A 25,170-nucleotide genomic window follows, 5' to 3' on the forward strand; every position below is an offset into this window, starting at 1 on the left:
GTGAGAGCATTAGTGCTGGTGGATGGATATTTCATGTGATTACATTGCACTGCTGTTTTACTGATAAATCTGCTTTAAAACATACATTAGGTGTGTGAGACACTCTGAGAGCATCCGGGAATTTAATGCAGTTACAGATTTACTGCATTATTTAATACACCTTATGGCCAAAAGTATGTGGAGACCCGGCCATGAGCTGGGCGGACATCCTATTTTATAACAAAGGGCATTAATATAGAGTTACCAGCTTTTGTTGGTAAAACTGCCTTTCTCAAGACTTTACAGTGTAAGAATTTGCACCCATTTGATCTCAAGTGCTTTAGCTCATTCAATTTATGTTTCAATTCATCACCACTCGTCAAACCACGTCTATGTGGCCATATGATGTATGTTAATCTGCATATCCTGGGCATGCTTTGTGATTGTTGTTATGGTCTGTGATACAGTACGACTGTATTACACTCATCCTGTTCTCTCAGCAGTGACCGGTTTGCTGTAGCATGCTAAGTTATTAGAAATGCCAGTGCCGAGCCCTCCCAAACCCCCCTCCCTCCCAGTCCTGCACAGATTCACTCCACTAAAGTGTTAAATATAACTGGTTAATCCTAATAAGATGATGTTAGAAGAGAAGAGCGGGAAAGAGGGGGGTAAGGAATTAAAGAAACATTAGGAAAGTACAGAGTTCCCCACCTGTTCGCACTGTGATGCGATCTAATGAATAAATGAAACAAACACAAGGCAAAGTATTATCACTGATTACAATACAGACACCAGGAGTGAACTAGATACTCACATCTGTAACCAAATGTATTGCAGTATGAAAACGTTTTATGTATATGCCAAAGCATTTAGTTCTGAAACTCACTGCTCGCCTGTAAATGTGTTTATAGTTTTTCATTCACCCCAAAACCTGTCCTAAACGGGTTCACACAGAAATCAGTATCACATATGCAGTCACGCACTGATCTCCATTATTCCCCGTCTCTGAGCAGGCGCCATCGACCAGCCAGCAGAGGTCACTATTGCAGCAGCAATAAGATTTCCTTTACGCCCGCCCGCCCACCCTCAGACCCTCAGCCAATCATGCCTGTGTGGTTATATAATATAATAGGTGATGCTCTGTGAAACGTGTGCAATAATGTCACAAAACTTCATGATTTAAAATGGCTACAGCCAGCAGGACATGATAATACATCTTAATGTGGGGGAAAAGATCAATGTGACTTAATGAACTAAAGCACTGATTCAGCAACAGCTCGTAACACACCAAGCTTCCCTATTCCCTATTTCTTAGATCTTTTATATAAATAAATAACTGTGTAGGTATATTAAACAATGTTAAATCCATTTCAAGCATAACATGTGCCTTGTGCGGCTTGAGAAAGAAAAAAAAAGTTGTGTTTATTGCTTGTGAATGGAAGACAAAGTAGAACCAGTGTGCCCAGTTTAAAAAAAGGGAAAGGGAAACAAGAATTTGATATTATTAATTGCAATATGTAGTGAGTTATATGCATGTCTTTATTTTCCGGTTTCTACCAATGATTTCTTTTCAAACTTATATAGGGGCACAGCAGTTCAACAGATTATTTCATCACTGCAGAGACACAAGTTCTGGTGTTAATGGTTTCACTGGCTTGCTGTAGTTAACTAAGGATGAGGACATATTGCTATATTTAATCAACTCGGTGTTATATTTAATCAAACCCCATCATAATCTTTTTGGGGAACAAAAGTAGTCAATAGTAGAGTAGGCCTACAAAAAACCTGGAGAAAACTTTAAACACCAACCTTTTCTTGTCTGGGTGCATTTGGGGCAAAGCAAAATTGGTCTCCCAATCATTTAGGTTAAACTACTGTTTTAAGTACAGTTACAATAATACATAACAATAATACGTAACAGATTTATGTCTTGACATAATGTACCAAAGAAAGTCAGAGAAAAAAGTTAAGAAACTGTTTTAAAGTCATGGCACAAGACCTGGCAAAAAAAAAGGAAATATTATTTAAATCTGGTGAGACACTCTATCATCATCCTCACATCAGCCTCACAAACACAAATCCTACACAGATACACACACTGAATGTGAAATGTGGAGTAGCTGTTCATATATCCATTTCATATGATTTTTCTTCATCTGCTGTTACTTTGAGGATCAACTTTGGCTCAGAAGCGTGACGTCCTCTCATATTAGCTGCATGATTACCTTCAGTACTAAATGTGCCACCCTCAGGAGGCCTGGCATGTTTGCCAGAAAACAAATTACACTCTTTTAGTCTAATTAAGAAACATTAACTGATGGTTGTTTTATCCTAAGTCAGAGTAACACAAATCTGTATGAACTGGATATCTGGCTTCAAAACTTAACTTGTATTGTTATGGAAGCTGATAACATGGAGTCTTAAATCAATTCTACATGTTTAGCTGTACTGAAACTGAACTGAAAATCTGTTTACTCACTGATAATAGAACTCACTGTTAAAGAAAGTATTATAGCAGTTGTTAGAGAAATCAATACATTTACCTGTAGTAACTTTTAACTTTTGTATTGAATGTATTTGTAAATAAAGCTGTAATATGAACCTGTATAAATGATCCTTTTAGAATTTGGTCTGATACAGCATGTTTTTAAAGAAAATACTTTCTGAATTTGTGTTCCCAAGTGTGCCGGTACTCACCAGCACACAGTACAACCAACTCTTTTTTGCCTGCTCTATTTTAAGTCCTGGTTGATACATAATGACCATATACAGTATGAACTGTATTACCCAGGGGGCAATATATAAAGCTTATCTGTTTTTCCCTCTCTCAACAAGTCTAGTACAAGACAAGTAACTTTAATGCTAGTCTAAGTACCATTAATTCAGAATGTAATACTTAATGATTTGCTGATACTGGCTGATACACACACCAGTATGTAAACAGTGGGGGGTACAGGCATTTTGTTAGGGTACTACTATGTTGGTTCTAGAGAATTAACAGAATGCATGTATTCTATGTTTCTGATACTATTTCTCAATATAATATGCAATGTGAATTTAACACATTTAGTAGGGACCCTGCAGAACATATAACAAATTTTAAACATAAAAAACAGCTTTTAGGCGCCCAGGTGGCGCAGAAGGATTTTCCGCTAGCACCCCAGCACCGAGTTTCTGAACTCCTCGAAACTCGGTGTTGTCACCGGTCGGCTGGGCACCATCTGGCGGGCATAATTGGCAGTGCCTGCAGCAGGTACTAATTGGCCACCGTATCTGCAGGGTGGGGGCCGGACTATGTGTGGGTGGGTGGGTCTTCATACGCTGTGTAAGGACCCTGATTAGCGGAAGAGACGCCTGTGCAGAATGCAGGGGCGAGAAGAGGAGGGCTGTACACATGTCGGAAGAGGCGTGCAGAGTGACGTGCTCTTCTTGGATGCAATCGGGTATCTCTCAGCTTTTAGAAAGAAATGGACTATGCTTTTCTGTATTTTCAACTATTAAACAGTGTTTTAATACTGCTACACTCTTACTGATACATAAAACGCCCAAACTCAAACCCAAAGTTTACCTTTCCACTGAAAATAGGACAAATGAAAACACTTTGGCTTGTTTATGTGACAGCTTTGGCTAGACTTATATTTGACTTAACTTACCACCTTTATTGTATATGTTGTAATTGTAATTAATTGTAATTGTAGTTAAAGTAAACACCGGAAATTCAACAACTGCCCCTAAACTTTCACTGTAAGTCCACTTTGAGAAAACAGATTTTTCATTCTTGGTTCAGGCAAACATGCCAAAAATGTTTGGGTTAATCATTCATTCACTGCAAATGTGACAGATAAAGATTAGACTGGAAAAAGATTCAGTCACTTATTTCCTCCACTGAACCTTTAACATGCAATAAGATTAAAAAACATTTTTATTTCTTTTCATGCCTGAAGATGAAACTGGGTGACTGATGTTTTGTTGAGTGAGAATGTGCAATATGAACGACAGGACGCACCTGACAGAACTTTATTCCTCAACATGATTGATCGGACTCAGACTCATATTCACATGCTCTGATCTAAAATACGTGAGCTCATATTCTAATGTTAAGAGAAAATGAAACAGGAGACATGGCATGTAGTTTCAAACGATGGCAGAGAAACTGGACGACAGTGAATGACTGACATGGTTGATGACGGGAAGAGGACAGACAGAAAAGAATGAGACAGATAGAAGTACAGATGGTGAGACTGAGAGAGTTAAGGCATTACCCCATGAAGCTCCTTCACGACATTCAGGTAAGAGAGAAGGAAAGAAAGCAGAGCAGAGTAAACAGAACGAAACAAAGAAAAGGTCACACAGGCTGAATGACCTGCAGCTCTGACAGGATGACACAGCAATAACACACAGAGAGAAACAGCAAGAGAAAGAGCCTGAACTTCTGTCATATTACAGGATAAATGCACATGGACGCCACAACATTCTTTCTTTCTGAATCAGAACTTACCTCATTTATTTATTACTCTCTCTTTATGCCTTTTTGTCATTTACACAACATGTATAACGTCATGGCTAAGGCTCAAGGGACTTTATAGCTATTTATACCAGAGGAAAGTTGAACAGTAATGAATCTACCCAGGAGTTGCTGTAGTGGTCTCACATGCCAGCCCACCACTGCTGAGATCTCAAGTTCACATGTTCAAATCTCAGCTCTGCTGTTGGCCGACCAAGCGCCTACACAGGCATAATTGGCTATGTCTGAGTGTGGGCAGGCCGAAATGCCAGAGGGTTCTTCAAAAAGTTTCCACTCTTTTTAAAACTCTATTTATTAAGAAGTTTAAAAACAAATGACATCACATGAAAATCTTCTTCCCCTTAAGCTTCTTTGAGCGTCCAAAAAGGTAGAAATCAGATGGCGCTAAATCCGGACTATAAGCGTCTCTCAGTCACTTTTTGAAGATCCCTTGTAGGAGTTAATTTCTTCAATGCCCCTGAGAGTACAAATAAAGCTTTAAATGATTAAGCTTCACTCCCACACTCTACTACTAAAACACACACTCACACAGATGCTAATGAAGAGCTAAACCGATACTTAACTGTGCTTTGATCACATGCATAAGAATTGGCCTCTGAGAGCAGACAGCAGCGAGACAGAACAGCAGGAGTACAGCTCTTAGTCATCATTTTATTCTGCTGCATTAGGCAGTCTGCTTTATGAATGAGGGATACCTTTCACAAATTAAATGTTATATAGGGAGATTGTACAGTTGTACTATTTTTACACAGAGATGTTTATCTGGCTGCTGGAAACTGTGCATAGTGATGTATTGTCTTCAGAAACCAGAGGAACAACACACCAGCTTACAGATTTGACAATTTGCAGTCTGCATGTTCCTTCCAGTAAAAAGTCTTTTAGCAAACTGACTGATACTGGATCTGAATCAGCTAGTTCTAGGTCAAATACATGGTTTAAGCTGTGGATGGCAGGAGTCCCCCAAATCAGGTTAAATCCAGCCAAACTAAAGCAGGTACAGTCTCAGAGTCCAAAGACTGCAGCATATTAAGTAGCATAAATGTGTACATTTAATTACTTACATTGGAAAGATGACACTTACTAGCCCAAAACATAAACTATGGAAACTACATTTTGACATCCCATGGCTTAAAGCTGTATGATTAGTTAGCAGCTACTACCACTGCCTTTTGTACCTGTAGTTATGAAAACTCAAAGAGTGCACAATTACAATCCTGAAGAGAAGTAGTCCAGCACAGGTTAGTCATTTCCCTGCTCAAACACAATTTTTTTCTGACTTGGGTTATTAGCCAGATTAGTGGGTATGATGGAACGGAGAATTCACCCAACAGTGTTAAGCTCTGGTCCCTGATGTGCACCCCTGTGTTGGTACTGATACTGATGCAGTTAAGGTGCTAGACTAGTAATCAAAAGGTCGCTGGTTTAATCCCCACCACTGCCAGGCTGCCCTTAACCTTTAATTGCTTATACAGTATGCTGTCACAATACTGTAAGTCGCTTTGAATAAAAGCATCTGCTAAATGCAGAAAATGTAACGGTAATTTTATACTTCCAGTACACTAAAGGATAAGAAGAGAAAAATTTCCCACCTGTTGTTTAACATGATCATTACATTTCTTTAAACGTTTATCCTGGTCCTTTTTCACAAATCAAACTCTAAAGTCAAATAAAGTAGTAACAACAGGACAGGTCTTAAAGGCTTCTGCACACAACACTGTAAAGTAACAGGCAACTCTGATGACTAACAACAGCAGATGGCAGTTTTGACTCTTGGTTCTAATAAGTATTTTGAAAACAAGATGTGTACGCTGTAGTGTTTAAAAACCTTTCTATAATTCACTTAAGAAAAGAGTGATGTTCCGATTCAAAATCTGCTAACACATTAGACAACCACACGGGAGAACCATTCAATAAAATGTTACTCACGTAAAAGCGAATGCCACCAGAGCCCCACTGACCACAATAAAGTCCAGAATGTTCCACAGGTCTCTGAAGTAAGAACCAGGATGCAACAGCAAACCCAAATCCACCATCTGGAGGAGCAGGAGAAATAATAAACCTTTAACATAGTACAAAAAAATTCATTCAGATCAACAGGATTACTTTGTGTATAGAGTGTACTATGCACCTGGTATGGACAGAAAGGACTATAATAACTAAACAGACTAAAATGAAGAACACTATTTTCAAAAAAGAGTCAGAATAAAACAATAAGCAATATTTATTTTTATTCTATACATTATTCTGGCAGCAGGACAGCACAAATGCTAATGTGAGTGTGGCACAGGGACATGGGTTCTAGGGACATATGTTTGATTCCTACCTATAGTCACACACAGGATGAAGTGTATAGTGATAATAAATTAATGAATAAATCAGTAATGCATCAGTGTTATTACACCTGTGGTCATTTAACCACATGTACTGTGCTTGTGTCATACATTTTAATAAACATGAGTGCATATAATGAATAACTATCACTGAGGTAAAAATGACTGAGGTTTACTGTTATGGTTACGAGTCAATAATGTATAAATAATTTGCTTTGAGGAAAATGTTTTTGTGGCACAGAGGAGTTTGTCTGATAAGTAATGAATACTCCTTCTAATATTTATTTATATAAAAATATATATAACTGTGAGCACAAATAAAAACACCATTGAACCATTTTAAAGATACAATCCTTTGTTAAACCTGTAAGTAAATCAGACCCTGAATTGTTAGTTACTTTAGTGCATTAACCTCCTGTTCTCTCTTTCTCCCTTTTTAATATCTGGCAAAAGTATCTGTAATTAATTCATGAATCTGGGTATGTGAATAAATGGAAACCAAAAATAACTCTCTGAGTGTAAAGTGACATCACACAGTCATAACAGTGTCAAACAAGTACAGCTGAGAACAGTGAAAAACCTCCTGCCTGTAACGCTGCTGAATAAACGCTCGTCTCACCTTAATTACCAACTCGAACGTGAACACGCCAGTGAAGACGTAGTCCAAATATTTCAGCACCTTTCAAATCAGAAGGCAATAAGATTACTTTTCTATTGTAAAATCAAAGAACGAGCTGCACAAAGAGGTGAATATTACCAGCATTACTGTTGACGTTTAATCTTCAGTATTATTCTTTATATATTTATATAACAAGCACTCACATTGTTTCGTGGGGCGTTAGCCTGCACCGGGTCTTCAGCAGCCAGTGCAAAGCTGCTCATAGCTATAACCACCAGGATACACATCTCAAAGTAACGCAGACTGACTATGTAGTGACACAAACGCCTTACCCTGCAAACACACACACGCACAAAAAACTAGTCAGAATTCAGAAAGACGTGTGACAAAACAGAATCAGAATACTCTTAGAATCACTGTTACAAAAACAACAGCCTTGGATGAGCCAGCTGCCCCAGAGGTGGCGTGATTGCCATTTTTTCACAGTGGACCCTACATTTGGACCCACACTGGGCACGAGCTGCGCTTTAGTGGGGTCCTGCTCATCTCAGGCTTGTTCTAGGTTTTTGTCTTTTGTTTTCACTTTTTTAGGAGCATGATTGTCGCAGACGCTCTGAGTAACTTGTAATGACAACCAGTGTTTATTTCTGCACTATCACTTTTCTACCCACTGTCTCCATAGCAGGCTGCAGATGTTTTTGTGTCATTCCATTATTTTGGCCACTGGTTTTATTTGCCTATTACTATGTTTATTTGTGGCTTTTAAGCCACAGTATTGTTCCACCTTGGTTAGGCATCCTGCATAAGCTTCACCTTTTATTTTAGTTTCTTTTTTGGAGATCTCAGAATTGATGGGCTAGTGTTTTATTGCTGTGCCACCTGAGCCCTGCTTAGCTTTTCTGTTTTAATCAATTCACAACTGGCTGTTCATTTCGTGAACAAGATCAGGACTAGTTCCTTGTTAACCATTGCAGCAAATCCCTACCCACCCAAGCAGGCCTATTCTAAGTCGATACAGGATCAGGGATATTCAATTCATCCCTTTATTAAATAGCTGACAGCTTCAATAGCTGAGCATGGAATTTCATGGGGACAGTGCACATAACTCACACTGTAGTTCCACGCTGACAGGCTCTGAGACAGGTTTATGAACACTCTGTTTGTTTGTTGCGTATCTGTCTTCTGATTTATGTGTGAATTTATGACTAAGTGTGAGCAGTGATGAACAATAAAAATGAGTAATCGCGAGGAGCTTTGACCTTAAAAACGCACACACAAACATCAACACACAGACAGAGCGCAACTGTACAGCTTTTCTCAGGAATAAGAAACATTTCTCAAGCCATACATTACACACTATACACTCACGGGTTAGTGGGCCCAAAGATAAACATGGAGCTGTATGGGAGAATGGGACGATGGCCGGTCTGGTTCACTCCCTCCAGGTTCTTCTCGGTCATAGGTACAGTCTCACTGTCTATACTGTTCACTAAGGCACAAAGAAACAGTAAACTGTTAGACGTACAGAAGGATTACTCATGGTTGCCAGATATTCTGGGCTGTACATACTTGGTATGAGAGTGGTCTCGCCTGGCGGAGAAGTGATGGTAACAGGGATGTGGACACCCAGACCACCTGTGCGGCTGACATTTCGCTGGTTATCTGAATCCTCTGGTTTTTCCAGACCCCATCTGCTCCCCACTGAAGGCTGCTGGGATGTAATGGACAGCAAATCTCCACCCATATCTGTTTGCCTAGAACATTTGAGTCAGTGGTAGAAGCTACATTAGAACAATGCTTCTTTATGGAATGTTTCCAGATTTTTGTTGTTTTGCATGCTGCAATAGTGACACGTTTGTTTGAGTTATGACAAATTGCACATACACTGATAAACCAAAAAACTTTTGGAGATCTATGGTATCTGGTTTCAGGATTTTACTGGAATAGTACAACAGTGCAGCCTGGCGCCGTATTTTCTGTGAGTAAACAGTGCACACATGCCTGGCCATCCACATGATCTTGGTCCACTTGGAATAAACAGGATTCATCAGAACAACCTATTCCTTCCATTGCTCCAATGTCCAGTTCCGATGCCTGCGTGGCCACTGGAGGTTTACATAGATTTGACTGGTCAGTGAATAAGCCGTACGATACCCAGAAAGGTTCAATGCAGTAGCCTTCTTTTGGTCCGTACCATATGCCACAAGCCTTCACGTCCTTTAGCATTAATGAGCATCAGTGACCATGGCTTAGACGTTTTCTTTACTGTAAAATGTGTTAAAGTCATCCTGAAGATTTGCTGTGTGCAACCAACCACAACTGCTCTTAGAAATGCTACTATTGTACCACTATTGGATAAGATTAGATTAGATTTGATTAAAATACATAGTTTAAAGACACTGACCAACAAAAGTTAATGTTATTAAGGTATGGTGATTAATAATATGGTGTTAATAAATGTGGTTAGCCAGCTCATGAAAATGTAGGATTGAACTCAAAATAAATCATGATTTGTTCAAATAATTGTTATAGACCCACTTAACACTATTACACACAATGAAACATATGTTTCCTTTGTTTTAGGTTTGCTTTCTTCTTCTCTCCACTGAACAAAGGAACATGTGAAAGCCCAGTGAACCTGCAGCAACACAAAGATTTTTTATTCCGTTCCTCCCACAGCTTTTCCTTCAGATCTGTCTGAAACACTAAATGAACACACTGTGTAATCAGACAATAAATAAAAGCATTTCTGTTTATCTGTGCTGCATCTGTTTGTTTTTGGATGTGAAACTGTAGACTCGACCTGTGAGGTCACTCAGCAACACATCAAAGTCAAAAATGAACCAAAACAGTCTGTGTTTGTGCTGGGAACAGACGCTTCGTGTTTCTTACTCTCAACTGAAGAATCGGAATGTTTTGTGAGATCTGGACTGTGATAGGGTGCTAAGAAATGTTTCCTTTCTTATAAACCACACATATGTCATGTTTATGATATATGGATATGAACAGAAATATGATTGGTTGCTATTTATATGAGTTGTTCCCATGTTCATACTTTTACAGTATAAACACCCAGCAACTGTGAGTTAAGGGTCTTTCTCAAAGGTCCTGCAATTGTAGATCAGGAGTCATAGGGTTTGAACCAGCAGCCTTCTGATTACTAGTACCGCTTCCTGTTTATGTTTCACAGCAAATGTTATTTTAGATTGGTTATTACTGTTTTTATGCATTTTCGTCCATTTTTCTCCTGATTTAGTGTAGCCAATTAGTCTTCCACTGCTGGGGATCCCAGTTGCACCCGAGGAGGGTATTTTCGCCTGCCCCGTGCAGTCCCTCAATCCCTTGATCCCTTCTTATTCACCCGTCCAGATATCGAGCACAGACAGACCAATGTCCAAGCTCTTTCACTTCTGCACAGGTGCCTCAGGCTGCTAACCAGGGTCCTTGCACAGCGTTTGAAGACCGCACCTACTTATCTGTCTGATCTTTTCCCACACAGCAGACCGATGGGCAATTTTGTCTGCTGCATGCACTGCCAACTGTTCCCGCAAGAGGGTGCCCAGCTGATCGGTAGCAGAGCTGAGAATCTAACCGGGGAGTTCAGAATCCCAGCGCTGGTGTGCTAGTGGAATATCCTGTATGTGCTGTATGTATCTTGTAGCTGTTTCTTTATTGTTAACCAAAAAACATTTCATATCAAGGGTTTTTTATTAGACATTTATTTATTAACGTTGTTACCTGTGTCCTGACTTTTCCTCTTCTCTTTCCCCGTTCTCCCTCTGCTCCTCACCCTCCACTGCAGACTGGGCCTTGCTGGCCCGCTGTCGATGCTTCCTTCTTCCTCCACTGCCTCCTTCCTCTCCTCTTGAGCTCCTCTCACAGTCCCTGTTGGCCGAGCGTGACCCATCTCTATGGTGCGAGCGCCTCTCGCCCTTTGTAGTAGTACTGACCACCCCGTTTCCCTCTCGGCCTGCCCTGTGTGAGCGGTGGTGCCTGTGTTCTCCTCTGCCCTCACGGCTATGACTGCGCTCCCCCTTGCCATCCTTAGCTCTTGTGCCATCTGCGTCTTTGCTGCGACTGTGGTGCACATGGTGTCGCGATACACCCGTCTCACCATTCTCCTGAGCATCATTGTTTTGCCGATCACGTCTGCGGTGATGGTGCTTACGTGGTGGTTGAGACTGAGGAGGCTCCATGGTGTGAGCATCAGAGTTTACGGGAGGTTTAGGGTCCTCGGGTGTGCCTGCTTTACCCTGCAGGTCCCAGTCGCAGCGTGGCTCCACAACAAGTGGCCGGTCCAGATGAGTGGTGATGTCAGGACGAAGGTGCTGGCTCGAAGCCAGACGAGGGTTGAGTTCTTCGCTGTAAAGAGCCTCGCTGCTGGCTAGCATGTGCTTGCGAATCTGTGTGGTGCGCTGCTCCCAAACGGACATCATCTTCATTGAGCGACGCTGTTCCTGGCTAGAAGTCAAGAGAAAATGGGTCACATGAGGGATTGTCATTCACTGAATAGATGGGGGACCAGATATTACTTGCCCATCCATGTCAAGACCATCTTTTACTATATGTAAGAGTGCAAAACTCCAGCATGCAACCAGTGAAATACATTGAAAATATGTATGTTGTATTTTTAGTGCTAAAATCAATGCTTCAACAGGGGTGGACACACTAACCAAGGCATCTAGAAAAAGTTATTTTGTGCCTGGGCTGCCAATTCTTCGTTGTTTCTTCTGTTTGACACACATATTATTTTACACTTCAAGACTTTCTGCCTCTCTTGACTCTAGAGTCCTAAAATCAAAAGCATTGGTTCATAACCTTGGTGTTTTATACTCCTAGAAATAAAAGTTGTACCCTGGCTCTGTAACTTAAGTTTGAATCATTTACATGGGGAAGTACTGTATGTATAAAGATAGAAAGAAAGAAAGATATCCTTTATTTGTCATATATACATATACAGATGTACAGTACAATGAAATTCTTTCTTCGCATATCCCAGCTGGTGTTGGAAGCTGGGGTCAGAGCGCAGGGTCAGCCAACTTACGGCGCCCCTGGAGCAGACAGGGTTAAGGGCCTTGCTCAAGGACCCAACAGTGGCTACATAGCAGAGCCTGGATTTGAACCGCCAATCTTCCGGTTGATAGCCCAAAGCCCTACCCACTAGGCTACCACAGGCCCCCTGTGGTAAGTAAGGGGGCTTAAATAAGCCATTTAAGCAGCAGTGTTTTATGTACCTTTAATGACTTTATAGTATAATACATTACTTTGCCATTACTGTGGCATTATGTAACTTCCATAATGTAAAAATTTACAAACTAAAGGTACAAAAAGTACCCATAAGGTACTTAAGGTACAAGCGAAGCTACATTTTGGAACTTTTATTTTTAAGTCTAAATGATCTCAACACTAATGTAAAAATAATTACTTGCTTTTTTTGTGCAGTTTGTACCCTAATTTTTACCCAATCAAGTCATGTCCAATTACCCAATTACAATTCGCCTCTAATACTGCTGCTGACCTCGACTCCTTACCGAGTAGCCAAATGCTTCATCACATGGCTTTAGCCAATCATGTCTGTGTTCTAACCCAGATCTCAATGGCAGGTTAGCATAAATCAGTAGTGTTAGAACTAGATCAGCATTCTATAAGCTTAAAAAATTAACACAATTAGACCTGTCAAAACAAGAAAAGCTTTAAAATAATCTATGCCTTTTTAGTAGGGTTGATTACTATAATAATCACATTCTAGAAAGATTACCGCTAAAAGCAAAATAACAAAACACAACACCCACATTAATAAAGCATTATTTGGTCACTAATGTTACTGAATTAACCTCAAGGTTCTAATAATATCCTAGCTGTGTTATCAACAACTATTTTCTTTCAACCATTAGTTGTCTTCATACTTTTAAAGTACGTAGAATTGCTTTCTGTATAAATGTATATAAATCTATAAATTAACTTGCTTGCTTTGTCTTTACAGAAAATGAAATTATGGTCTGTCCACCCCTGCTTAATAAAGCTAGGTAATGACACATGTTGTTCTAGACTATTTTGTCAGTTAATTGTTACAGAGGTACAGAGTAAAGAAAAAGAGGGTCTTTATGGATGTCAATTTGCATAGGTTAGACAGCCATCACCAGTCATGCTGCTCCCTGCCTGCTTATACCAGGGATTACGGATAACAAAATTGCCCCATGCATCCCAAACACAGATATCAAATGTCAAATGGATCAATTCATTAAAAATGTGGGTACAAAGCACCTATACTGGTCTAATTAAACTCCACGAAACATTTAACTAACTGTTGAATTAAATGCTTGTTTAAAAATGTGGCAGATTTTTGGGACAGGATACCAGTAATACAATAGAAACTTGAGAAAGCATTCAGCCTATCACCTGAAGGTGGCAAGTTTGAGTCCTGACAGTGCAAAAATCCACCTGTGGCCAAGAGCTGGGTGCTTATTAGATCTGTTCTCTGACTGTGAAGCCACTTATCCATCAGAGTCATGATAAACTAAGCTGAAAATCAATACAACTGTGACAAGTGAATATTTCTCCATTTATTTTCCAATTCTCAATATAATTTTAGTCCCTGCAATGCCAGAGCCAAATTTAGCAAACATCACACAGCTGATTGAGCATGTTTTAACATTGGAGTAGACTCATTTTCATATCATCTAGCCACCATCAAAAGTCAGGCATTATCATAATATCATAACCAGGATATTAAGGGACTGAGGAAGCAGTATTGCATGCAGTATCTTCTAAATTAATGTTCTTCAAGCACACATTATAACAGGTTAAATGGTTTCCAGATAGCAGACGCAACCTGCATTTGAATACTGTAGCAGAACAAGGATACAGAACAAAAACAACCAAGGACACGGGACACTAACACATACACAAATCTGATATAGTGGCAAATTGTCTACATGGGCATATTATGTAAACACAATTACTAATCTAACTATTTAAACATCATCTGTCAATGTTTGCACTGGAATGGTGTAAAGCACACCACTTTGGGAAATCTGTTCTGAAGTAATAAATCCCATTTTACCATTTGCCTCTCTGACTGCCAAATGTGAAGAAAAATTAAAATGAAGGCATATTAGAATATAATTCTAATAGCTATGTAATCTATCATTTTAGAATACACTACCACTGGAAAAATTTGCATTGGAAACATTTAGGGAATCTCTTTTTCTGTTTTCAGCCCTTAGGTTTATAAGCAATGTCCATAAAAAAGGTCAAGTTAGTTGAGGAGGAACATGACTGCACAGAGCTTAGAACATGACCTCAACCCCATCTAATACCTTTGGGATGAATCGGAACACAACACTGCCAGTGTGTGCAGCATTTTTGCCTGACATCAGTGTCTGATCTTATTAATGCTTGTGTGGCTAAATAAAACCTGGTATTCATGCTTCAAAATCTAGTGATATGCCATTCTAGAAGAATGAAGGCTGTTCTAGCAACAAAGTAGGAGCCACCTTAATATAAATGGCCAAGGTTTTGTCAAATGGATTTGATGTTCTTCACATACATCCCTAATGGCAACATGCCCACTGATGCTATGATGTCACAGTATATCAGATTTCTGTATGGGTAACACACACCCCTTTGTTGTAAAGTTGAATCCTTTTGCCAGAAGGACTTTTAGTTCCTAGAACCCATATGGTTTGCTGCTTAGATGCATGGTTGAGCAGAGATGCTCCAATAAAGAATAAAGCATTTCATTTGAAGTGTGTATTATTTTAGACTAGAGAAGTTTAGTGGTCTCGATCTCCTTGCACACTAAGTGAATGAAAGAATGTACAGCCATCAGGGGTTTAAGTGTGTCATCTTATGTTTTCCCTCATTAAACCAATGGTATTCAAGTCTGGGATCTCATATGCAGGGGATGAAGAATGGGCAAAATAATTTAAATCTTGTGTCCAGGATACATCAATACACCAACCACGATGAGAAATGCAATGCTAGTGTCTATGATTAAATATGAATCAAATATTTAAGAAAAAAAACAGGTCTGAAATTGTAAAGAAGGTCTCGGATGTGTCCATCGTGGTACTATTACCTCAAGTAGTGATGGGCAGGGGAGCAGACATAATTCCTAAAACACCAGAGCACACAGTCAAATACACACAGACATACATCTAACACACACACAAGGAATCCCACAGTGCCACTTACAAAAGGTTAGAAGACAGAGACAGGGAAATATAGAACAGTACACAGACAGATAGAAATATACATAGAACAACAGACAATAAAAATATATGAACCAATTTAAGAAAAAAACACTGCTAACTTGAATGACAGCTGGAAAAATGAAATATAAGCAAACACCCAGTTAGTAACACACACTCGGTCTTATTTTCTACACTGCTGTGTAAACACTAGCGTAGTAATGTATGTGTGTGTGTGTGTGTGTGTGTGTGTTTGCTGATAATAGGCACTCCAGGATTTAGTAAGCAGAAGTGCTGACTCACTGAACACACCAGCAGCAGCAGTTCAGGTAGTAACACTTTCTCACACAGCTGGCCTCACTACTATCTACATTAGTACATTAACAAACAACGATGAACACACAGCACACTAAGTTATGTGTTAGGTGTTGACTAAACACTAAATTAAAACACTACATTACATTAGTGCTAATCTCTGTGCTTGATATTCCAAACTGGCAGAGAAAATACAGCAAAAGCTGAAGAGCTAACATCCAGCAAAGCTAAAGAAAATATAGACATATACACACTGGTATTGCATACAGCCCTGTAATTAAGCAAAACATGCACAACAGAGCTGTAAAACCATATTAATATATTCATATTCAAATAAAAAAAAATCATATCTAAAAGTGTTGGGCCTTATTATATACAATTAATCTCATTTCAGTCAGATGAAATTCATATTGCCAGATGATTTTTGCCGTTTGTTCTATTTAGGTGCGGGTCTCATATTCATGTACATTAATTACTTACATACATTTTATTTTCACAATGTCTAAAAATGTAAAAACAAAAAAGTTTATTGTTTTTAAGTCAAATGTTTCATCTGAATCTCTTACAATCTTTTATTTATTTTTACCAAACACTCAGTTATGGTAAGGGTCGCAGTTGGTACCACACTGGAAACAATGCAAGAGTACACTTTGGACAGGGCACAAATCAGACCTAATATACAATTAGACCTAATGTCTAACCAGAAAATAGACTATAGATCTTTAACTGAATAATATTAATACTCTGCAGAACATCTATGGTGACTGCTTGACTTTGATGGTAGGGTTTGATATATGTGAATTTTATTGTACAATGCTGGTCTAAATAAAGGCTGACTGTATTGAATTACCTAAATTGGCTTACCAATTAAATGTGGTGAACTGATTGCTCAAGTAGTCAAGGGGCAGTTACTTTTTCCAGCGCTGATATAAATGTTGCGTTGCTTTTTTTTCTTCTTCTTCTTTTTTTTTTTTTTTTTACAAACAATGTGTTGTGTTTCCTTTAATGACTTAAAACATGCAGTGTGACCAATCAAAAAAAAATAAAGTCTAACATATTAAGCCAAAATCTTCCACATAGCTGTTGAACTAGTCTAAATAATGTATCTCTTACATCACCTTATACCTGACCTGAGAGCAACTATTAACACAGGAGCTCAATTGGACCATGCAGGTTATAGTTCTGTTCTTCTTTACTGTGCTTGAATATTTGTTTAATATAAATCTTTGTCATGTTTCATTTCACTGTACTGTTTTCATCTGATTGTTCTTATGAACCATTCCTGTCTCCTATAGCTGGAACTTAACCATGGCCTGCTGCCACAATACATTAGATTAAGAGGAAGTGTAACTACAGGCAGGTCAAACATTTGTAAATGAATGAAATGTGTTTGTGTGGGACTCTGCAGGCAGAAAGCGGGACGGAACTCACAGTGGGGACAGGAGATGCAAATAGCCAGCTTAGTGTGGTAGCGTGTTAAAGCAGGACAGGGCTGAATGTGGCATTTAAATTCTGCATGGACAAGAGTATAATATTGCACATTCAGACCTCTGACTGGTGCACATTTTATAGTGATTGCAGATGGAAGAATATGGTGTGGAGTCAGTGGGTCTGCAAACAAAGCATATGAGCAGAGGTGGACCACAAGATAAGAAGGTAAAGCAACTCACGGCGATTCAGAGCTGGAGTTGGAGGAGCCGTGTGACAGTGCACCTCCATTGGGCCTTATAATATGATAAAAAACAAATAAAATGGGGAAAACAACAGGGGGGAGGCATGAGACTGTGGTGATCACACAAGCTCGGCCTTGCCCCACAGACATCTTAACAGAAACAGAAAAAGTAACAGTGTCTTTATATTATTTACTGTACATTTATCCTTCAAATGTAGTCAACTCATAGAGACAAATGTATCCAGTGCATGAATTATGATTAAAGAACATAAATGATCTTTACAGAAGGATAAATGTCTCGTAAATATATTATAAACCAGAACAGAAAACTGATCCCAAATTAAGCAAATAACATTTGAACTGTAAATGTCATTTGAATTCAAATAAACAAAAATATGTAGTGTATCAAGAAAAAAAAAAAAAAAAAATTACATCTTCATTAGGGATGCATGTATTTTTTACATGTTTGTTAACCAGCTAGCTAGCATACGCTATATGGCCAAAAGGACACTGCCTCCAATAACTAAGTACAGGTGTTTCAGCCACACCCATTGCCAGCAAGTGTAGAAAACCTTTCTATCTTAATAGAAACTGTGCTCTTGTGCACAAAATGTGATCCATGAAGACATGGTTCTCCAAGTTTGGTGTGGAAAAAACCCAGTGGTTTGTACAGAGTCCTGAACCACAGTGCTCATTTTTGGGATGAATTTAAATCTCGAGTGTAAAACAGGCCTGACCTTACAAACACTCTGACTGCATGGGCACAAATTCCCACACATTGCCACGGAGTAGAGGCTGTTATAGCCACGAAGAGAAGAAACAACTCAATATTAATACCTAAGGTTTTAAAAAACACGCTTAGGTTAGGTTTCCACATTTTGGCCATATAGTGTAACTAAGTTCAAAAGTTTTTTGAGAAGATATTAAAGATGTTTACATTAATGTTCCTAATCTTCACTTTATAGTCACTGCTACTGCCAGTCAACTAGTTAACTTGTTAAAACACATTGGTTAATATTTAATTGTTATAATGCAGTGTAATGCTGCAAATAAGGTAAGAATATATGGAGAACATAGTATAACAGAAATATTTAAACAATGTGAAAAAAGCAAGTGTTTTATAAGAAAATTGTTTACATACAGGAGCCCTTCATCTGACAATAATCATTTATGCTCATAAATGAATTCTGGGGATTTACAGATATAGAAGGTGCATGGCGGTATCTAAACCTAGCCACTGTGGTGGAAGGGTGGGGGGCACACATCAGTGCAACTTAATGCCCAAGGGTCCCAAGACCAGATAAATAGGAGAGTTGAGTACAAAGGGGCATTCATTAGCATGTTAAGGCTAACTTGCTAGCTAAACAAAATCATTTTTTATTTCTAAGATATTTTTTTAAACAACCTGAATTCATCCTAATTTTATGTCCCAGGTCACATTGTGCACACTCATCCATTTCAGCAAATGTTTGTTGTGTTTTTTAACAAGCCAAAAGTTTCTATCAAATATATTTCTATCAAACTGTGTGTTGGAGTTTTTATCACTATGCACATGCAGATGAGGAAAACTAATATTATTACGTTTCACATCTTCATCATGTTTCACATCTAACTCATATCACCCACTTCTGGGCTTATATAGTTTAGCTGTTTCCAAATTCAAGCACTTTCCGTGACTTATTCAGCAAACACCACCAATAAATTCAGGACCAAATGTTCAATGCTTCAGTACCATACTGTACACATACTGTAATTTAAGTGATTTAAACCATGATACGTTAGCCAAGAGGAATGAGTGCCCAGCCATACAACATATCATGTTCAACCTGGAGCTCATGATCAGGTGTCCAAATACTTTTGGGGCCATATAGTGCATGTGAAATATATAATAGTTAATCCTAGCTAGCTGGCAAACACAAGCTAGATTTTTAAAAACATAATCATGAATGTTTGTAATTTTTCTCAGCCATGGTGGCCTGATCTTTTTTATAATCACTTTTTTCACAATTTTCAGTTCTAATTTTTGCTAGCTGGCTTAAACATGTATTTAACAATATTTTGAAAAAGAATTGTTGACATACAGTCTTAGAATAGTGTTTAGAATCTTCTCCCCTCATAGCTAACTCAAGCTAGCCTGACAGGATTTTTTGTTTCATTAAAATGCGCTTATATACTTAGTAACCTACTTAAATAACCATGACCTTTTTTAACTATTTAGTTTATGTCCCAAGTCACAGTGGGCATGCTTCATTAGTATCACTTCAGTGGGATTAATGAGGGTCTAATGAGGACATTTTTACTACTTTTTACTTTTCCACTACTGCTAGCTAGCTGGCTAACATGAGATAACTTCACAGAATGTCTAAATCTCTTCTTTATATTAGCGTATATAAGATTTAAAGACATGACTACTAGTCTGCAGTCTGAAGACAGACACAACATCTATAAACATAACACCAACAACAAGATTAGCAAAGCTACACACATACAAACAAAAATATACACCGAAAGATAAACATAAATATCTCACATACAAACATACAGACACACACACACACACACACACACACACACGTATCAGCCCACAATACTGAAGTATTCAATACACATAGATTAAAACACACAAAATAAAATAAAAAAACACAGAAACAAGATACGCCAGGAAAAATACAGGAACAAAGGGAGGTTTGTAGGTGTGTTTTAGTGCTGTTAAAGTGTAAATCTCCCCTCACTTACGCTGCCAGAGAGATGTTTGCGGCCGACATGGGACTGACTTCCTTCACCTCTTTAGCCTTCTGCAGGGCCAACTTCTTGCTAATAGCTTCCTCCTGTTCCTCCTCATCCTGTCAGACGGGAAAGTGGGAAACAGTTCAGCAGCTTTTAATGACTTAATGTATGACCCGTGTTTAGGCCTGCCATCGTCTGCAAATCAAATCTGTGACATCTCAGGGGAGCGATCTGACCTGTGATGCTTCCATGTACTGTAGATACAGTAATAATGCTGAGCTATAAATCCTGCTAACTGTGCCGAGCTCCATTAGCGTGAGTTACCGAGCGAGACAAGAATCAGTCAGTGGTAAACAGCCCTCTCAGACGACATGATGGACCCAAAAAGCCAGCAGCTTATGTATTGATGGAGATAGGATCTATTCCACTTCATAGTAGTCGTCTAGTGTTTTTACGTTATAAACCTTATATTTTTACCTAGCCTCAGTTCACTTCATCTGTGTCACATGGGTGATGACTGTAGACAATCGATTTGAGATCGCTGCCCTGAGATGACAGTGTTCAACTGTGCTGACTGTTGGTCAGTTGTTGATTTCTATTACATGGCTACAAATCTCTTAACGTATTCTCAATAATCCAGTTCATCTGTACACAAGTTTGGTGTAGTACTATAAAAAAACAAAAAGGCTTCTCACAGAACTTTCACAGGAAGTATGTATGTGGGAATTTGTGCCCATTTAGTCAGAAGGGCACTGATGTTGGTCATAAAAGCCTCAATTGATGTTCCAGTTCATTTATCTTGTTACTGCTTTATCCTAATCAGGGTCTTGGTGGGTCCAGTTTTCTTAGAAACACCAAGGACAAGGCGGGAATACACACATGGGAGGGCGCCAATCATTCAGAGGGCTTCAGAAATCCCCACTCAGATATAGCCTGGCTGTCCTGTGATATGAGGCTGCACCATCTGAGTACCATGTCAATAATGCAGTAACTCAAATGTTTCACCACTGCTTTATCATGGTCAGGGTTGCAGTGGGTCCGGCTTCCCTTAAATCTCTGAGTGCAACACAGTAACACACCCCAGACTGGACAATCCATCGCAAGGACTCGGCCATCCCGCCCTCAGACATATTCAATCATATCTGTATGTAGATGCTCGACTAGCTGATAACACTTCTGGGGATTCAAACCCTGGATCCCAACACTAGTGGGCTAGTGTACTTTACTGCTGTGCCACTGAAGTGCCCCATATTATAATATTAAGAATAAAAATATAAAAAATATAACACATAATTGTCAGTTGTTTAAAAGAAGGTTGATAGATAAATGCTACTTCTGTTTTGGCTTTAGGGGTATGTGTGGTTGTGATTATGAGCCACAAATGCCCATTATAGCAGGAATACTAGATTCTGCAAAGTTTCTAGCAGGAAACCACAGCAGAAATTGATATTGGAATATCTGCAACCTTTTATTATGTTCTGAGATTACGATAAAGCAGGGCTTCTGTTTTTGTTAAGTACTGAAATACATGGTTAGATGATTGCTTATGGTGATGGTGTGTGTGTGGGGCTACCTTAGTGAGTTCTTGTGCATTGGCAAGGTTGTCGACAGCAATAGCCAAGAAGACGTTAAGCAGAGTGTCTGATAACTGAGTTAAGTTAATGAGACGCACACTTTTCAGAACAATTAGTTACAACACGATGCTTTTTCAGAGCAGGATACAGTTTCCAAACAGAGTAAGCACAATGAAGTAAACAGAAGAGAACATCCCGCCGCTCACTCCTCCCTGAGACTCGATCCCATGATACATCACTGCGTTCCAGTCCTCTCCTGTCAGAACCTGCAACAGCAAAGTACAGCACGTGTGTGTCTGCAAGCAAAACCTGAGAGCTGAATCTTCAGTATGAACTCTACAGATCCGACGTTTACCTGGAACACCGTCAGAATAGCTGCTGGAAACGTGTCGAAGTTTGTCGTCGGGGTTTCATCTTCAAAATTAAATCTGATGACAGATTTAACACAGAATAAACACACACAGATGACAGTGATTGACGTATTTTATAAAAACCCAAGTTTTATGGTGCAGACTTTGTAAGGTTCAGTGAAAAAGCTTCTTTCCCTACAGACTTCCATTCACAATGATCAGCAGTTTCTGACAAGTCAGATATTCACCAGCGGCGGTGTGTGTTTTACTTAGTATTTCTTTTAGAGTGACAGTTTGCTTTAGGGAACATTTCTTATCACATGGTGCCAACTGCTAACCAGCATTTTCACCATGGTGAGTCACATGACCCTTGCAGCTGGCTCAAAATGACGTGAAAAAAACGTCTATAAAACAAAGATGGAAATGCCTATGAAAAATACATCCTGGGACATCCTGGGATACAGTGCACCACTTAGTAAACCTAATACAAAATTTGAAAGATGCTCATGATAGCTATTCCCTTTAGTTTTGACAATACTCCGTATGCATTGTGGTGACAAGGCCAACAGCCTTTAAGCTATAAAAATGTGTTATTATTTTTTTCCTTTGTACTTTTGAAGTCCATTAAAAGGAAAGAAAGAAACAAGTGTTTCCTGTCTGCCAAAGTTTTCATCTAAAACCACAGAAAAAAGATAGAAAGGACTGTCCTGAAGCTCCTCTTCTCATTCCCCTCTGCCTCCATTCAATAACATTTGCAGAAACTATTTGTTGATGCCAGTCACAGATCGTTACGCTGGATGGTGTCACTGGTTGTTTACACGTTTAAAGCGATATTTACCTTGCAGCGAGAGTGCATACACACACTTCCTCTGTTACACAGTCCTATCAATAATTCATGACTGAGAGAAATGAAAAACTTGGCTTCTCCTTCCCAGTGGAACCCAGACACACAAGCAGACAGCTAATACCACAAACAATTGGAAAAAGATTTACTCTGTGGAGGGATCGTGAAGCAAAAATGAAATGCACACAAGTGGCACGAAGCATGAAGTCAAAGAACCGAGGACTATTTGGAGTTTGAATTTTTCAACGGAACTATAAGGCTAATGATGCTAAGAACTAAGTAAACCACATATATTTCAGTTTAGTGTGCGAATGATCTTCCTCAAACTACACCCGGTTGTTAAGTGATCAAACTGAATCAGTACTGCATATGCTGCATAGGTTCTTTTTTTGCACATGATCTGGTTTAGCTAGGATGATCATATTTTGGTTTTCAAAAAAGGGGACACTTGGCGGGGAGCACCATGGCAATGTGTATAAAGTAGAGGTTTAAATATTTGACAAATGCATCAATAACCATGCAACTATGTTACTGAACTTTAATAAATAAACAGCTACTTTTAACAAGAAACATAACTAATGTATTTATGGTCAGATAATCTTATTACTTTCAATTCAGTGTATTGCATCAGTCTATTGCACTGTGAATTTTTATTTACACTTGTGCATTTTTAAGAGACGTGTGAGAAAGCAGGATCTAAACAGAAAGGTAAAATCAGTGCAAAAACACACAAAGAATAGCACACTCAGACCAGAGCCGTAGATAGAGAGAGTTGCGACACTCCTTGATCTCGCCGCCACGCGGTCACGTGGTTCATGTAACCCTCCAATAGTTCCAAACAAACCCGGCGCTGTCATGTTCTCATATGGGACAGGCAGCAGTGAATTAAATATTAAACGCTAAATAATAAACATTTGTACAATTTCTGGGGATTTTCAACTGCGTTTACATTTACTGCATCTGCTTTAATGTCAATTTGGTATATGAAGTGGAAGATTGATGTTTATAATGACTTGTTAATAGGTCGTTCTTGTTAACACACAGTACATTATATTAGCATACATTACATAATGCCATATCATCAAGTAGTAGAGACAATATACAGTACAGGGATTAAAGAGTTTTTTATGTTTTGTTTTTTGCATAAACTAATCTCCCTTCACTTTCCTGAGGATTCATAATAATAATCATTTTGGCTAAACACTAAGTCATGTGCTGGATTCATAAGGTTTACCTGCACTGAATGAACAGATTGATAAACACACTACCGTACCTTTAACATTATAGTGCAGGTACATGAAAAAGCTTCATTCATCTCTTATTTCATGAGTGATTAATCATTGATTCCTACATGTAATACATTAATGAATTCATTATGAATATGCACTAGTTCATTTTGTCTAATGTAAGTGGTGGAGAAGGAACACAAACCATGTAGTTGAGTTAAAGTAGAGATATCCAAGGTAACATATTACTCCAGCAAAAGTAGTAGTAAAAGTAAAAATACTCTTTACCTCCACTAAAGTACTAAACTAAATTTACCTTCAAATGTACTTAAGTATGAAAGTAAAAGTATAATGATTTATTGTGGTTCTAATGTTTTATGATCATTTCTGTAACAAGACTCTTGATTAATCAACTAATTTTAGGTGAAAAGACTCTAGTGTCATTAATTAATCTTAACTGACTGAGCTAAATTGGGTTATACCTATTAATTAAGATAAACATGTAACATTTAGTGCTGAGCAAATGCTAAACAATAACAGTATTAAGTATATTAATGACATTAAATTCATTATTTTTTTAAAACAAAGCAACATACAGCTAAAAATGCTTGATAAGTAGTGGAAATGAATGAGGCTCTATGGGATGTTTGGAACTATTCAGAGCTCCACAACCCGGAAGCTGCGCAGAAAATATGTCCCGCCCCCTTTCCAACGGTTCCCTATGAGAGTGTCGCCACTCTGTTCTCTCTACCGCTCTGACTCAGACTACAAAAGCCAAATCCAGGACATTTTTGGTGATTTAAAAATCACATCCAGA

At 38.8% G+C, this 25,170-nt stretch overlaps 1 protein-coding gene across 1 annotated transcript in view; it reads right to left on the reverse strand.

Annotated features, from left to right (window-relative positions):
- Positions 1-25,170, reverse strand: part of cacna1ba (calcium channel, voltage-dependent, N type, alpha 1B subunit, a) — a 122,807-nt gene that overhangs the window by 38,761 nt on the left and 58,876 nt on the right. Inside the window, exons 15-26 of the mRNA XM_063017845.1 lie at positions 22,289-22,361; positions 22,082-22,199; positions 21,933-22,000; positions 20,369-20,475; positions 17,631-17,684; positions 15,534-15,569; positions 11,192-11,914; positions 9,023-9,207; positions 8,822-8,942; positions 7,657-7,786; positions 7,454-7,513; positions 6,431-6,537 (exon numbers count right to left, since the gene is read on the reverse strand). Of these exons, the coding sequence (XP_062873915.1) occupies positions 6,431-6,537; positions 7,454-7,513; positions 7,657-7,786; positions 8,822-8,942; positions 9,023-9,207; positions 11,192-11,914; positions 15,534-15,569; positions 17,631-17,684; positions 20,369-20,475; positions 21,933-22,000; positions 22,082-22,199; positions 22,289-22,361 (1,782 nt within the window). The remainder of the gene's footprint in view (positions 1-6,430; positions 6,538-7,453; positions 7,514-7,656; positions 7,787-8,821; positions 8,943-9,022; positions 9,208-11,191; positions 11,915-15,533; positions 15,570-17,630; positions 17,685-20,368; positions 20,476-21,932; positions 22,001-22,081; positions 22,200-22,288; positions 22,362-25,170) is intronic.

Source organism: Trichomycterus rosablanca, chromosome 21, assembly GCF_030014385.1.
Source record: "Trichomycterus rosablanca isolate fTriRos1 chromosome 21, fTriRos1.hap1, whole genome shotgun sequence".
Taxonomy (NCBI): Eukaryota; Metazoa; Chordata; class Actinopteri; order Siluriformes; family Trichomycteridae; genus Trichomycterus; species Trichomycterus rosablanca.